The 13979-nt window shown below is 38.7% G+C and overlaps 1 protein-coding gene across 5 annotated transcripts in view; it reads right to left on the bottom strand.

Annotated features, from left to right (window-relative positions):
- The window catches only part of LOC135217258 (OTU domain-containing protein 3-like), a 104780-nt gene that overhangs the window by 9683 nt on the left and 81118 nt on the right, over positions 1-13979 (bottom strand). For all 5 annotated transcript variants that reach the window (XM_064252998.1, XM_064252994.1, XM_064252993.1 and 2 more), the window contains one exon: positions 12000-12309. In XM_064252998.1, coding sequence (XP_064109068.1) covers positions 12000-12309 — 310 coding nt within the window. The remainder of the gene's footprint in view (positions 1-11999; positions 12310-13979) is intronic.

The following is a 13979-nucleotide window of genomic DNA, read 5'->3' as shown; positions in this document are numbered from 1 at the left end:
TAAAACTTTATTGTATCATAACAATATCATTTTTATACATTCAACTTACCTGTCAGATATATACATAGCTGATTCACACCATTGGTGGAGGGTAAAAGACAGCTATTACCGAATAGACAGGTAAACAACATACGTTGTAGGTAATAAATAATAAAACCTTGGTTTCCTATGTGTTTAGACGAAGGGTCGACTTCCTAGCTATTGCTAGTAGTCTGCTTCGTCTCAAGAGCCTCAGCGAGGATGTGACCTATGGCTAAGAGTTCTTGTAGATCTGTCAATGGGGTCTTGGGGTCCCCCCCTTATCCACTTACTTGATAGAATCTAGTGGTCATTTGTCAATGGGGTCATCCACTTATTACATGACAATACACCAATGCCTATTGGCATAATTTAAGGAGCACAACACCGATCCCGATCACCTGATCCTAACACGAGGGTTTGTGCTTAATTTGAAAAGAGCTATCCCCAAACTCATTTCAAATAACCCCAGAAAATTTAATACCAAAAACTTATGTTGAAAATTAAAAAAAGTTTAAAAAAAATAAAAAAAATTTTAATTCATCTAGGGTTGTAAAAAGGATCAGTGTCGGCTCCCTATCCCAGCAACGCATCCGTGGACACGTATAACAAAGAGAGAAGGATCCCTCATAGGCCCACTTGATCTCCTTCGTGCAAAGAGAAGTCAACACAGAGTTGCATCTCCCGTTATACAGCTAATATGACTCTCACGACATATTGTTATGGAAAGAACAAGAATTGTTAAAAGCTCGCACTTCAAGCGCTTTTAATTCTTAGCTGTTTGAAGGAAACGTCAAGTTACTCAAGAAGTGCTTTAGAGATTCCACTCTTCCAAAGAAGACCAGGGCTTTCTTTGCAACAGATCTCTTCTAGATGAAGCCCAGAGCCTGGCTTGCGCCTGCCTGGCGCCCGCGCCTGCCCTGGCGCCTCGCCCCTGGCTGGCGCCTCGCGCCTGCCTGGCGCCTCGCGCCTGCCTGGGCGTCTCGCGCCATGGCTGGCGCCTCGCGCCTCGCGCCTGGCTGGAGCCTCGCGCCTGACTGGAGCCTCGCGCCTGACTGGAGCCTCGCGCCTGACTGGCGCCTCGCCCCTGACTGGCGCCTCGCGCCTGGCTGGAGCCTCGCGCCTGGCTGGAGCCTCGCGCCTGCCTGGTGTCTCGCGCCTGGCTGGCGCCTAGCGCCTGGCTGGTGCCTCACGCCAGCCTGGCGCCTGCCTGGCGTCTCGCGCCTGGGGTCCCGCGTTGGCTGGTGCTTCGCGTTCCGCCTGGCGCTCGCAGGGCCCTGCTGGCTGGCTCCTCGCGCCTGGCTGACTTCTCCCCACTTGCTGGAGATTCGAGCTTGTTAAGTCTCGATGAAAACTGGCGATGTCCACCTCGGACACTTTATTTGCCTGATTCATTCGCCTCTAGCGCATCTCGCGCCAGATTGGAGGCCTACTCCTTCTCTCACAGACAATGACAGTGTTTAATTGGACTGTCTTGCTCTGGCGTCTTTACACCTGTTTGGCATTTGGCGCCTGATTGGCGCTACATTGTCCGAAAGGCTGAACATCCACAATCGTTTATCAGGAGAAAGGAAAAGGGTGGAAGAAATTCTTTCACTTTGAGCTTATGGCCTCTGCAACAAGGGGAGGTAATTTTAGTCGGCTACATCCAGTAGACGATAGGAAATCTAATAGTCCGAGAGACCAGTCTTCCTCCGAGGAGGATCATACTTGATACTTCAGTTGCTAACGAGCACTCTTCCTACATGTTGACGAGTTCTCTCGTTGCAAAATCTTCCCTATCCTTGCACGAAGGCAGGGAAAGAGCCTGGAAGTTTAAGGAGACTCTGAGCTGAAATTGGGAGGATTCCCGATTTCTAGCTCTTTAAATATATCTCTTCGAACCTTCTGGGAAGTAGTTTTGAGCCCTCATCGTATTCCAAAGACTCTGTCAGCAAACTTTTAAATCTTTTGTAGATAACAACGTAAATACATTGCCTGGACAACGAATCCTTTATCTGAAAGCGTTGATCCAGGAATAAAAGGTTATAGTTCTTTTGCCAAACATCCCATGCTGGCAGGAACCCATTGCCGAGTCTTTCTAGAATTTGATTCCAGATTCCAAGCCCAAAATCTCACTCGTCCTTTTGGTCGATTAGTACCAAGAGAGACATTGATGAGGAGCAGTTCCATCTTGTCAGAACACAGAATCTGAGGCCCAAATAGGATCCCATTGTAACTATAAGATCTCCAAGTCTTGTCGTATAGAGGTATTGTGTAAGATCCCGAAGATCTTAATGCTCTGCTATCTCCAATTCCCTTTATAGAGACAGAGTATAGCCTTTTACTGCGTTCTTTGATAGCAGATATATACAAAGGTAATTCTTCCCTCTGAAAGGGAAGAAAAAACCGCTATGTGGTTCACAGAGGTATCGGAAGAGGACAGTTTCCTCATTCCCTCAAGCACGATCTGCAGTAATTATATATCTTATCCATGACTACTGTCATTTACCTTGAAACATCCTCTCATTCATGTCCACTTCTGGTCAGTCTGCACGCAGACAGACTCAGAGTGGAGAGGTTGTTAAGGTCCATTTAAAATAGATGTTGAAAGAATATTCAGACTGTCTTGGAAAAGACTTCCAAAACCTGCTGTGAGAAGAACGTGACCTCTGAGAATCCAACCTCACTAAGTCTAAAATGAGGCATAACCTATATCCTCTCTTTCTTTGACGCCCTTTGTCTTACATTCTGTAAAGAGTTTATCTTTTAGGGGAAAAAGACTAAATTTTATTCCCCTTCCTATAACATAAAGATGGCGATATTGCTACCTCTCATCTTATATTCTTTCTTCCTGTCCTCGTGCCTGGGCAACGAGAGAATGGAAAAATTCTATCATCGTTATTCTGCAAAACAAATTATTATTATCCTATTCTCCTACTAACTGATCCAGGATCGAGGAGAATCATTCAAGATTCCTATCCTAGGACATCAGGCCGTAATGTACGGTTCAGATACTTGAAAGAGCCTCTCACCCAATACTGAGAGCTCCTACGAGTCTTTTCCAGTATCAAAACATTACAAGGTCTTCCTTGTTATATTGTCATGGGAGTAGGATAATATACCATCCTGTTAATAACAATGAAAGAGGAGAAAGAGGAGCTGCATGGTTCAAGGGACTAGCCGAAACGTGCAACAAAAAAGGGGTTGCCAAGGTCTTTCTAAAACCTGCACCCAGATTAACTTATGAGTCCGATATATTTTCTATCCCTTGTCTCATAAGGTTGAGGAAAGCGAGAGACCTCTAAAGATATCAGTTCTCTTCACCATGTAAAGGTCTATAAAGCAGAAGAACCCACTTATCCTGACACGTACTACGTTCGCCTGTGCGATATCTAGAATAATTGTCAGTAGAGGGTTGATCTGGCAAAAAGAGTTTCTCCCAAAACAACTCCTCTTGCCAGGAAAGAAGTCGCTCACGCCGACCACTATGTTACCTGACATGAGAAGTCTGTTCTTGTTAGAGACTTCCGCAATTTCAGTTAATCCTGACAAGGGCCACGGCCGCCTGCGCGACAACTTGTGTCACTGTCAGGAAAAAAACTGATCTTGTGTCAGTTCTCAAAGAGGAAACTCTTGGAAAGTCTATCTCCAAATACTGAGAAATTGGAGATCCTGATATCCTTGCGCCATGGCTGGCGCTTCGCGGCCTGGCTGACGCCTCGCGCCTCTGGACTGGCGCCTCAGGCCTGGTTTTTGGCGGCCTATCGCCTTGGTTAAAGCTTGGCGCTCGCTCCTGGCCTGACTCCTCGCGCCTAGCTGGCGCACGCGCCTGGTTGGCGCCTATCGCCTGGTTAAAGCCTGGCTGGAGCCTTTATGGCCTATTACTCGCAACCTTGGTCAGGAAATCTCGATATCAAAATAAGAAGAGGTGCTGTAAGAATCCTATAATTCTACAGTACTTCCATAGTTGGATGTTTCTTCTCAATTTTCCTCTAATACGAGTATATCGGAAGGGGAATTATTCTTTCCTCGGTTAATTCTTCCGTATCCCCCCCCCCTTTTTTCCCCCCTTTTTTCCTGAACGAGAAGGACCACTCCAGTGCGAGGGACTGAGTAACTTCCCAGCTCTATGTAGGAAAGCATAATTTGCTCTAAGGTATATCTATTAACTAATTATTTCTAGTTAGAGCCAGGCGTCTGGCTGGCGCTTATGATTCCTTATGGCATGGTTTGAGGAAAAGGAAGCAGTCTACAGGAAGACTGTTCGCTTCTTCTTCGCTAAGAGGATCTATTGGAAGAAGACTTCTCGCAGGTTCTCACCAACCTCTTCTTGCAATAAATGTTAGACATACTTAAACAGTTATTATCGTCGATCGAGGTTCTCACGGACTCGCAAATTCTTGTATTGCTTATATTTAATAACTCGCTCAAACGAGAAATATTTTGGATGGTGCTCTAGGCTTATTGCACCAAGCTGGCGCAATTTGCGCCAGGGTGCGCATTGTGCAGGGTGGCGCAACTTGCGCCAGGGTGGCGCAACCTGCGCCAGGCCGGCGCAACCCGCGCCAGGGTGGCGCATCTGCGCCAGGCTGGCGCCTCCTACTAATTATCTTTATGTTATGTGCCAGAACATCTGTGTCTTTATGGTACCCGACCTCCTTTCATAAGTTAGTCGTTCTTATTATGAAAAACTTTTATATACGTAGTATAATCCATTCAGGGAAACCATTTCCCACTAAAAGAATGTTTCCCATCCGACTCATACAACTTCTGCGCAATATCCGACCTTGATTCTAAATACGGTTGTGTCCTTTTTCGAAAGACTTAACCATACCGTAGTCTTGAAGTGAATCTCTATTACATCTCTCTTCTCACTAAGTATGTATTCTAATAAGCCATGCTTTCGTAAGTATGAGTGCATTAAATAATATCACGTTCTGCTGCATTAGAATCCTTTAATCATGTTACCTACGGTAAACAGCATTGAAAGGTTGTAATATCCTTCTTATTGAAAGATTCCTAACAAAAGGCAGACACTATATTATTTATGATAGCTTCAGTATTCCCTCAATCCGAGGCTAAGACCACGATTGTAGGGAAGAGATACGGTTAGTTATCCCATTCCGCAGGAGAGAGAGCTGTAAATGACCTCTCACGACTGAGAACAAGATGGTACTGCGACTGCGTTGGTTGGTCTTCAAAGCGAAAGCAGTCTGGCCTTCCCTTTCCATAGTTGCCAGTTACTCCATTAAATAAAGGAATCTTATAAATTATTATCGAACTTCAGGAAGTTTTTATATAAGCATAATTAAGCTAACGAGACTTCGACAAGTCTAGAAACTAAATAGGTGTCGTCTAAACAATTCTTTTAAACCTATTCCTTCCTAGGAAAGTCCTAGAAGGGTACTGGTAATTCATGGAAACCTCTTCTAACACGAAGAAAAATGTTCTATCCTACTCTCAATCCACCAATAAAGATATGCTTCTCCGATCACTTCTCGAAGACACGATAGCATCATAAAACTCATACTCTAGCTTAATAGAATCCTCTATAATACTGTTACATTAAGGTAAACCGTATTAATTTAGGAAATTTTGTAAGGATTTCACTTGACCCTTATAGCATAAATTTCGGTATGTGTCTATGCCTTGCCATACCGTAGTCCTAAGGCGATTTGTCCTAAGCATGGTAGGAGCTAGAAGCTTAAAAGTCATACATATATGCTTTATCACTCAACGAGATCCATATAATTCATTCGATTGACAAACAATCTAAATCGTTCTCATCATAATAGATTTATATCTAAAAATGCACCGATGGGGAATCTTATGTTGAAATAACAATTTCATACCCCCATTGGATAGCGCTCTCGTCTAGTTGCGAAAAAAAATGTTCGAACAATGACTTTATCACAAATGTTATCGAATGATCTCTAATATTAGAAGGCGCTAAATCGTCGCCTGATTCCGAAAGGTGGATCGATTAATGTCATTCTAATTTTGAATAATTCTACCAGAAGGCATTATACGAGGATCTTCGCCAATTTCATTCATTTGAAGTTCTTCTATCCATCGAGGAACCGTACGCATAAAAAGTGAGAAACACTGTTTTAGGATGCCTTTCAAATGGCTATCCCTGGCAGTCTGGGACGCTCTACAGAACCTGCCGAGGGGACGCCTGACCGGTGGGGATTCTCTGAAACCTCCTTACGGTTTTCGACATTCCTTCTCCTCTGGGCTTGTGAGCTTGGAAGAGGTCTAGACCTGAGAGCGAGACAGAGCCGATCAGACGCACCCTCCATTGTAATGGGGGAACACTATATTCACTTCTTACGTTCTAAGAGTTCGCATTCGAACTATATCCAAAGTCTACAATTTGCAAATATGATATTGTAGATTCTGCGGAGTAAGAAGGTGATGAGGATGCAACAACTACTAGTACTGTTACTACTATAATTGCTCGTTAACACAAGAGCTAATAAAGCTTCTAAAGGATAGTTACTTTTCTGACTTCCCCAACTAGGAAGAAAGATATACATTTCCTCAATCAAACTCTAACACTTATTTGTATTAATGAATAAATATAAGTAATTCCCTTTCATGAAAGTATACGTAATTCACTTTCGTGAAAGTGGACGAGTGTCTACCGAAAACTTCGGTAGTTACACGTCACTAATCTTCTAAATTTTCGAAGTTAATTTTATCAAAAAAAATTCTAAAAGTTAACAAAAGCGTATGCCGAACCAAAGATCCATTACTTCCCTGTAAAAGTTAGCCCAGACGATCGATGGCGATGAAACACGAAAATCCATCAGGAGGAACTGCAAACGTTGTTTACATTCCAAGCGACAGAAAAAATATGAATTAGAAAACGGGTATGGTTCCTATTCCCGCCACCCAGCGGCGGGGGGGTAGATCACCTGACCTACCTGCCACGTGTGCCGCGAAATTCGAATTTCTGTCGGACGACGGAGTAAAAGCTATGTATATATCTGACAGGTAAGTTGAATGTATAAAAATATTGATCAATTGTTTGTATTTTATAATACAAAAGTACAGTCTATTATTGGATACATTGAAGTAAAGGATAATAATAATAAAAAAAAAAAAGATTCAAGGAAAAGATGTATATTTAGTTTGTATTTTATGACTGTCTCACAGCGCTTAGGCTAAGCGACTGATAATCAGACAACAGAAATGTAAACCCTATGGATGGTAAACCCCAATCATGAATATACATATGTACAGTGGGGCCTCACTTAGTCGCGGATCAGCAATCACGGATTCAGTTAACCATGGGTTTTTCCTTGGACCACTTCTCAGTCTATATCGCTGGTATGAATCGCACCATCGCTTGTCCGTGGTAGGCTAAGCCTCGTCGTGTTCCGATAACCAGCAAATGCATGAACAGATTCACATTATGATATTAACTGACAATAAAGGTAACAAAACCATTCTTACCTTATATATTATTGGCATATCTTCATAATATATAGCCTATTCATGGAATAATTCCACATCATTGACATCAACTTGTAGTTGAGCGGCCAGCAGAAATGTAAACATTGAGTTACACTTCACAGCACCTTTGTCATTCTTAACCCTTAAACGCCGAAGCGGTAAAAAAAAATTGTCTCCTGTGTGCTGGAGGTGTTTCAGAGTGAGCGTGGAAGCGGAAAAAATATTTTTTTCAAAAAATCACAGCGCACTTAGTTTTCAAGATTAAGAGTTCATTTTTGGCTCCTTTTTTTTGTCATTGGCTGAAGTTTAGTATGCAACCATCAGAAATGAAAAAAATTATCATTACCAAATACAGGCAGCCCTTGGTTAACAGCAGGGGTTCCGTTCCTGGCCGATGCTGCTAACCGAAAATCGGCAATAACAGCCCTAAAAACCTGCTTAATGGCGCCGCTAATCAAACATCAGTGCTGCTGTTAACTAGAGATTGGCGCTGCTAACCAGAGATCTGCACCGAAAATCCAGCTAACAGCGTCGCTAGACAAGCGTAATAAAACTGGTTAGCTGTTAACTGATGCCGCTGTTAACCGAAGGTTGCCTGTATAAATAATGAGATATATGATAGCGCAAAAACGAAATTTCATATATAATTGTATTCAAATCGCGCTGTGTGCAAAACGGTTAAAGGTAACAAGTTACTTTTTTTTTCCTTGTAATGTTCACTAAATTGCAATCATTTTGGTACATAACACATTGTAAAACGATAAAAGCAACACAGAGAAAATATTATCACAAAATAATGCATGAATTCGTAACGCGCGGACGTAAACAAATATTTTTTTCAAAAATTCACCATAAATCTAAATATTGTCCTAGAGACTTTCAATTTCTTTCAAAATGAAGACAAATGATTGAATATTACTATACTGTAAGAGTATTAGCTTACAATTGCAGTTTTCGACCATATCTGACGAGTTAAAGTTGACCGAATGTCCAATTTTTTTATATATATATTTTTTATATGCAATTATTTCGAAAATAAGAAAAGCTACAACCTTCAAATATTTTTCGTTTTATTTTACATGAAATTATGCACATTTTCATATATAAAACCCTATGTATGAAATGCCTAATATGAAACGGAGCAAATATTCCGAGAATGGGACGTACGCATTTCAGAGATTTGTGGCGGAGAATCCGCGCACGGAGGGAAGGAAAGATTTTTTTTTAAATTCACCATAAATCTAAATATTTTGCTAGAGACTTCAAATTTATTTCAAAATGAAGATAAATGACTGAATATTACTAGACTGTAAGAGTTTTAGCTTACAATTGCGTTTTTCGACCATTTCGGTAGAGTCAAAGTTGACCGACCGACTGTTTTTTTGGTCTCATTTATCGTGATTTATATGCAAATATTTCAAAAATGAGAAAAGCTACAACCTTCAATTATTTTTTGTTGTATTCTAAATGAAATTGTGCACATTTTCATATATAAAACTTTATGTAACGGCTAATTTAAAATGGTGCAAAATTTACCACAATCGCACGTATGATTTTTTCCGAAGTTACCGCGCGGACGTAAAGAAAATGTTATTTTTTTCATAAATTCACCATAAATTGAAATATTGTGCTAGAGACTTCCAATTTGTTGCAAAATTAAGGTAAATGCTTGAATATAACTAGAATATAAGCGTTTTAGCTTACAATTGCGTTTTTCGACCATTTCGGTAGAGTCAAAGTTGACCGAAGGTTGAAATTTTGGCAATTATCGTTATTTATATGAAAATATCTCAAAACTGATAAAAGCTACAACTATGGGTTGTTTTTAGTTGTATTGTGCATGAAATTGCGCACATTTCCATATATAAAACTTTATATAACGGCTAATTTTAAAATGGTGCAAACATTACCACAATCGCATGTATGATTTTTTTCGGAAGAGTTACCGCGCGGACGTAAGGAAAAAGTTTTTTCATAAATTCACCATAAATCGAAATATTGTGCTAGAGACTTCCAATTAGTTGCAAATTAAGGTAAATGATTGAATGTTACTAAAATATGAGAGTTTAGCTTACATTGCGTTTTTCGACCATTTCGGTAGAGTCAAAGTTGACCGAAGGTTGAAATTTTGGCAATTATCGTTATTTATATGAAAATATCTCAAAACTGATAAAAGCTACAATCATGAGTATTTTATTGTTGTATTCTGCATAAAAATGCACACATTTTCATATATAATACTTCATGTAACGGCTAATTTACAATGGTACAAAAATTATGTCAAAGTGACGAAATAATTTCCGAGATGTGTCACAGATACTTTTTAGTGCGGCAAGAAAGAAATTCGCGCTTGCGCGCCTGCGTAACGATTGTAAACAAAATAACACCTTGATCCGTGAACTCCCAGCATCCCCCAAGGCGCGTGATTCAAAAGTTTTAGGCTGGTAGGCCTATAAGTATTTTTTCCGCGAATTTTTAAAAAAACTTTTGTAAGTCGACGTAAAAATACAGCCAGTCGGCACACGAGACAAAAAATTTGACGTAAAATATGTTCCAGTCGGCGTAAGAGGGTTAAGGTTTTAGTAATTAAATAGATTTAAGTAAAATATATATAATATATAATATATATATATATATATATATATATATATATATATATATCTATATATACTACATATATACCATATATAATACATATATATATATATATATATATATATATATTATAATACTATATATATATATATATATATATATATATATATATATTATATATATTATATATATGATATATATATTATACCCCCACTATTATATATATATATATATATATATATCTATATATATATATATATATATATATATATATATATATATATACTATATACATATATAATATATATGAAGTATAAATATACATATTTTAAACATTCTGGTACCCACACACACATATATGGAAATTCCTAAGAGGGCCAATCCTACTTCGTGGACTTTCACCTATCACGGTGGGTTCTGGTCCCCATTAACCTGTACTGCAGGAGACTAAGCATCGGGAAGAGGCGAAAAACCTTCCCATGAAGAGTCGAAACCCTCCGATTCTCTCTCTTGCTATAAAACAACTTTCACTCTCTTTAGGCCATGCCCGGCATTCCGTGCAAGGATTCGTTATAGTACAAAACTTAGAACGGCACCTGCTACATGTGATGTGGGGATAGGTCGCCGCCGAAGCCAAAAAACGAGAACACGGAAAACCTGGAATTCCGGGGCACACACATTGACGAGGCCAAGGAGCAGAAGCCATAATATCAGCCATACACACACTAAACACAAACAAAACAGGTAATGAACCGGGTAAAGGCCGAGAGAGGTCAACCAAGACTCTCGCCCAGGCGGTTAAAGAAAAGACTGACGCAGTGGCCGTAGGTGTGTGGTCCTTGATCACTCTCCACCCGATCTACATGCATTGCCAGATATCCCAAGATTCCTTGCTTTCATCTGCTTTTTAACCAGATCCAGCTAGGCGCTAGAAATTATCCTATTGTTAAGACCAAAGGTTTGTTTGCGTATGAACAAACAACATTTATAGTTATTGTCGTGGTTATTATAAAAAAGAAAAGTTTGCCAACTTCTGTGGAAACAAATGGTGCTTTGTTGACTTTGTTGTCAGGAAACCCAAAGAATGTGGCAGGCTTAGCCTAGTCCCTAAAGTTTGCACTTTTTCAATATAGAAACAACATAACAATAATAAAATTTTCTCAAATGAGTACAACATTTGTATTGTCTGTTCTTGGGAAATCCAAAGCTTAGACTTAGCCTAGTGCCAAACTCTTGCACATTTCTAAAACTAACCTATACCACATGTAATGTTCAGTCCCAAAATTTTAGGCTTTAAAATTGGTCTTTAAATATCAAACCTTACAAGAATATACACATTAAACAATATTCGAAGGTTTTTCTGATAAAAAGTACAATAAAAATGCATTTAACATAGTTTTCAATAGACATCCAAAGCAATCAAAATAAGCTTTTCTTAGGATTTTTGATGATTTTCGACAACTTTTCGGCTTACGCAGATTTTCAGCTTACAGCACATCTTAAAAACAGAACCCTGTTGTAAATAGGGGACTGCCTGTACACATAAATAAAGAAGAGAATCAAACCCCTGAACACTGGTTACATATTCACAGGCAGCTATAATCATCACCCATTCAACTAAATCATCACTCATATCTAACTTGCTAACAGTTAAGTAAAACCTTGAGCTTGTAGTTGCATTCTTCGTTTTTCATTTGAAAACCCTTCATGTTGTAGCAGCATGTTTAGGCACCTCTTTCATTCAATGGCTTTTCTCAGGCAACTATTTTCACCATTTATCTAAACCAATTACTGTTTATTCAAAAAGTCAGTAATTAAAATGTAAAGTAACAGCAAATACTCTAGATTAAAATATACTATTCTGAGACTAATACTGTTTGATCTTTTCTAAAAAGGGTAGCTAACCATCACATTATAATAGTATTACTGAGATTTGTACTAACCTTTATGTTGCAATACTATGAAGTTTATAATTGCATCAACAGTTTCATGAACATCATAATCTTGAGCCTCGAGGTGAAGGCGAATTAAGCTTAAATCCTCACAGCCTGTCTGTTCCATAACCAACTGCTCAGCTTTCGATAATCCTTCATAGACAGGCTCTGAGTAATCATAGTCTTTTGCTGACCAAGAATAATCGCTGCTTGAAAACCCTTTGTTATAATTATCTGACAGGCTGCCAGGAGAATCTTTTGTAGTTGTGCTTTCAGCTTGTGATGCATCTTTAGTGGTACTCTCTGATGATTCTTGTACCTAGTAAATATATTGAGAAATTTTATATGAGAGGAAACAGTCTTTCACAGATACTATATTCATAATCTTTAATTTGACATGCTGAGTCAATGCCATTTTTTCCTATTTTTCACTTAGCATACGCAAAACTAAACAGCATAATTTACAAAATGATTGCCTTAGTTTTAGCAAAAGTATACATGGTACAAAGTACATGTGGTACAGGTACTCCTCATTTAACGATGGGGTTCCGTTCCAGCGACCACATTGTTAACCGTATTCATTGTCAAACGCATTATTCTCTTTATTTCAACTAATAGCATTCATTTTCAGTCATATATTATACACAGAACTAGTTTCCAACATAGCCTACTACTTGGCAAAGTTATGACAAGGCTTTTTATCATTTTATTACTCATATATTTTAACTTCATCATTTTATAACTTCATATAATGTATAATTTTCTTTAAAATAGTGTACTTTATTTAACACTTTTAGTCTACATTCCTGAGATAGCCTACTAGTATAAGTCAATACAATACTACTAGTATAAGTCAATACAATACTAAGTCAATACAGTACTAAACTTTTCCCAGAATCTTCACATTATTTAGCTCATGGGTGACATATCGAATATGTATGTAAATACACAGTTGTATAAAAAATTCTCAAACTGTATTACATATACGTAAGTCTTTCAAACATACTAAGAGTAAGGAATTCGTGCATGCCAAATGTCTCATTGTTTTGATTAAATGGATGACTTGGCAGAGACTTCTGAAGCGGAATATTTTTAAAAAATATATTTATTTTCAAATTAATATAAAATACATATTTGACTTCACACATTTTCTTTTCATTACTAAGAATTATTCTCACTAAAACAAAGATGATATGGCATAATTTTTGCTGTCTTGAAGTTAAAAACAAACATGGCACCACCCCGTTCTGCCACACAACGAACTAATGGCGGGTGAATCAAGCCAAGTAGTGGTGTTCCCAGACCATGCAAGGCGACTTTAAGAGGTTCAATTGTATAGCTTTCTTTACAAAGTATATTAAAGCCTTATTTATTGTTTTAGCCATAGATTTCAAGATTTTCAAAACCTAGGCTAGGCTAGATTACTGGCACTGAATAGCCTTTCTCTTGGCCACCATTGGCAATGTTTTTATTTTCATTTTAAAGTTTTTTTTCTCTCTCTTCATGTTGTCGTCATAACTCCATGTTGTTGTAAAATGAGTACGTCGTTAAATGAGGAGTACCTGTACTGTACTTTGACCAACATAAACCAACTTCTAGAAGAACAAATTTGGTGATGATTCAACTCAATGGAAGATACTATAAATTCTGACCACTGAAGGCTAACTTGGTATAAAGTCCTACTAAAGTTAATGATCAGAGCTGCTTTCATTCTTTTTATTGTATAGCCCTTCCTTGTAAAAGATTGTGGACCACTTGGATATTGTCTTGAGTACTTCATTATAGTTCACAAGACCATAGTCATTTCATGACTAAAAATCTCACCTAATTTACCATGTTTCACAATGAAAGTGTACAATTAAAAGGCACAAAAGGTAGTATAAAGAGTAACAGGCAGACAGCAATGAGATGGGATCAAAGAAACATCACAAAGAACCAGTCTCAGTCTAAAGGACACTAAACACAGATGGTGGAGAAAACAACACCTAG

This window comes from Macrobrachium nipponense, chromosome 7 (genome assembly GCF_015104395.2).
Source record: "Macrobrachium nipponense isolate FS-2020 chromosome 7, ASM1510439v2, whole genome shotgun sequence".
NCBI classification, from domain to species: Eukaryota; Metazoa; Arthropoda; class Malacostraca; order Decapoda; family Palaemonidae; genus Macrobrachium; species Macrobrachium nipponense.
Note: the sequence above shows the minus strand (reverse complement) of the source record. Positions and strands in the feature narration are given on the sequence as shown.